The following is a 312-nucleotide window of genomic DNA, read 5'->3' on the forward strand; positions in this document are numbered from 1 at the left end:
CATACTGTATTATATAAGTGTAAATTGAATTAATACTCATTCGCCTCCATACAAGCTATTGCCTCACCTGTAAGGGAATGTTGCACACGATGCAAGTGGCAATGAGGGACCCGACGGAGGAGCCCCCGATGCGCCCGCGAAGGAGCCAAGGGGCGCTTTCCTGAAGGTACGTGGCTGCGCCGACCAAGTAGACTCCCAAGAACCCACACCCGCAGAAGGTTACTGCGGAGATTCTGCAGGAAGGGAAATGGAGTTACTTGACTGTCCGGGTGTTCGACCGAGATCTGGCATTATTGATGGAGATCGATATTC

The 312-nt window shown here is 51.6% G+C and overlaps 1 protein-coding gene across 1 annotated transcript in view; it reads right to left on the bottom strand.

Annotated features, from left to right (window-relative positions):
• Positions 1 to 312, bottom strand: part of LOC119588943 — a 6,474-nt gene that overhangs the window by 2,667 nt on the left and 3,495 nt on the right. The window contains exon 3 of the mRNA XM_037937554.1: positions 68 to 233. Coding sequence (XP_037793482.1) covers positions 68 to 233 — 166 coding nt within the window. The remainder of the gene's footprint in view (positions 1 to 67; positions 234 to 312) is intronic.

Source organism: Penaeus monodon, chromosome 24 (genome assembly GCF_015228065.2).
Source record: "Penaeus monodon isolate SGIC_2016 chromosome 24, NSTDA_Pmon_1, whole genome shotgun sequence".
NCBI lineage: Eukaryota > Metazoa > Arthropoda > Malacostraca > Decapoda > Penaeidae > Penaeus > Penaeus monodon.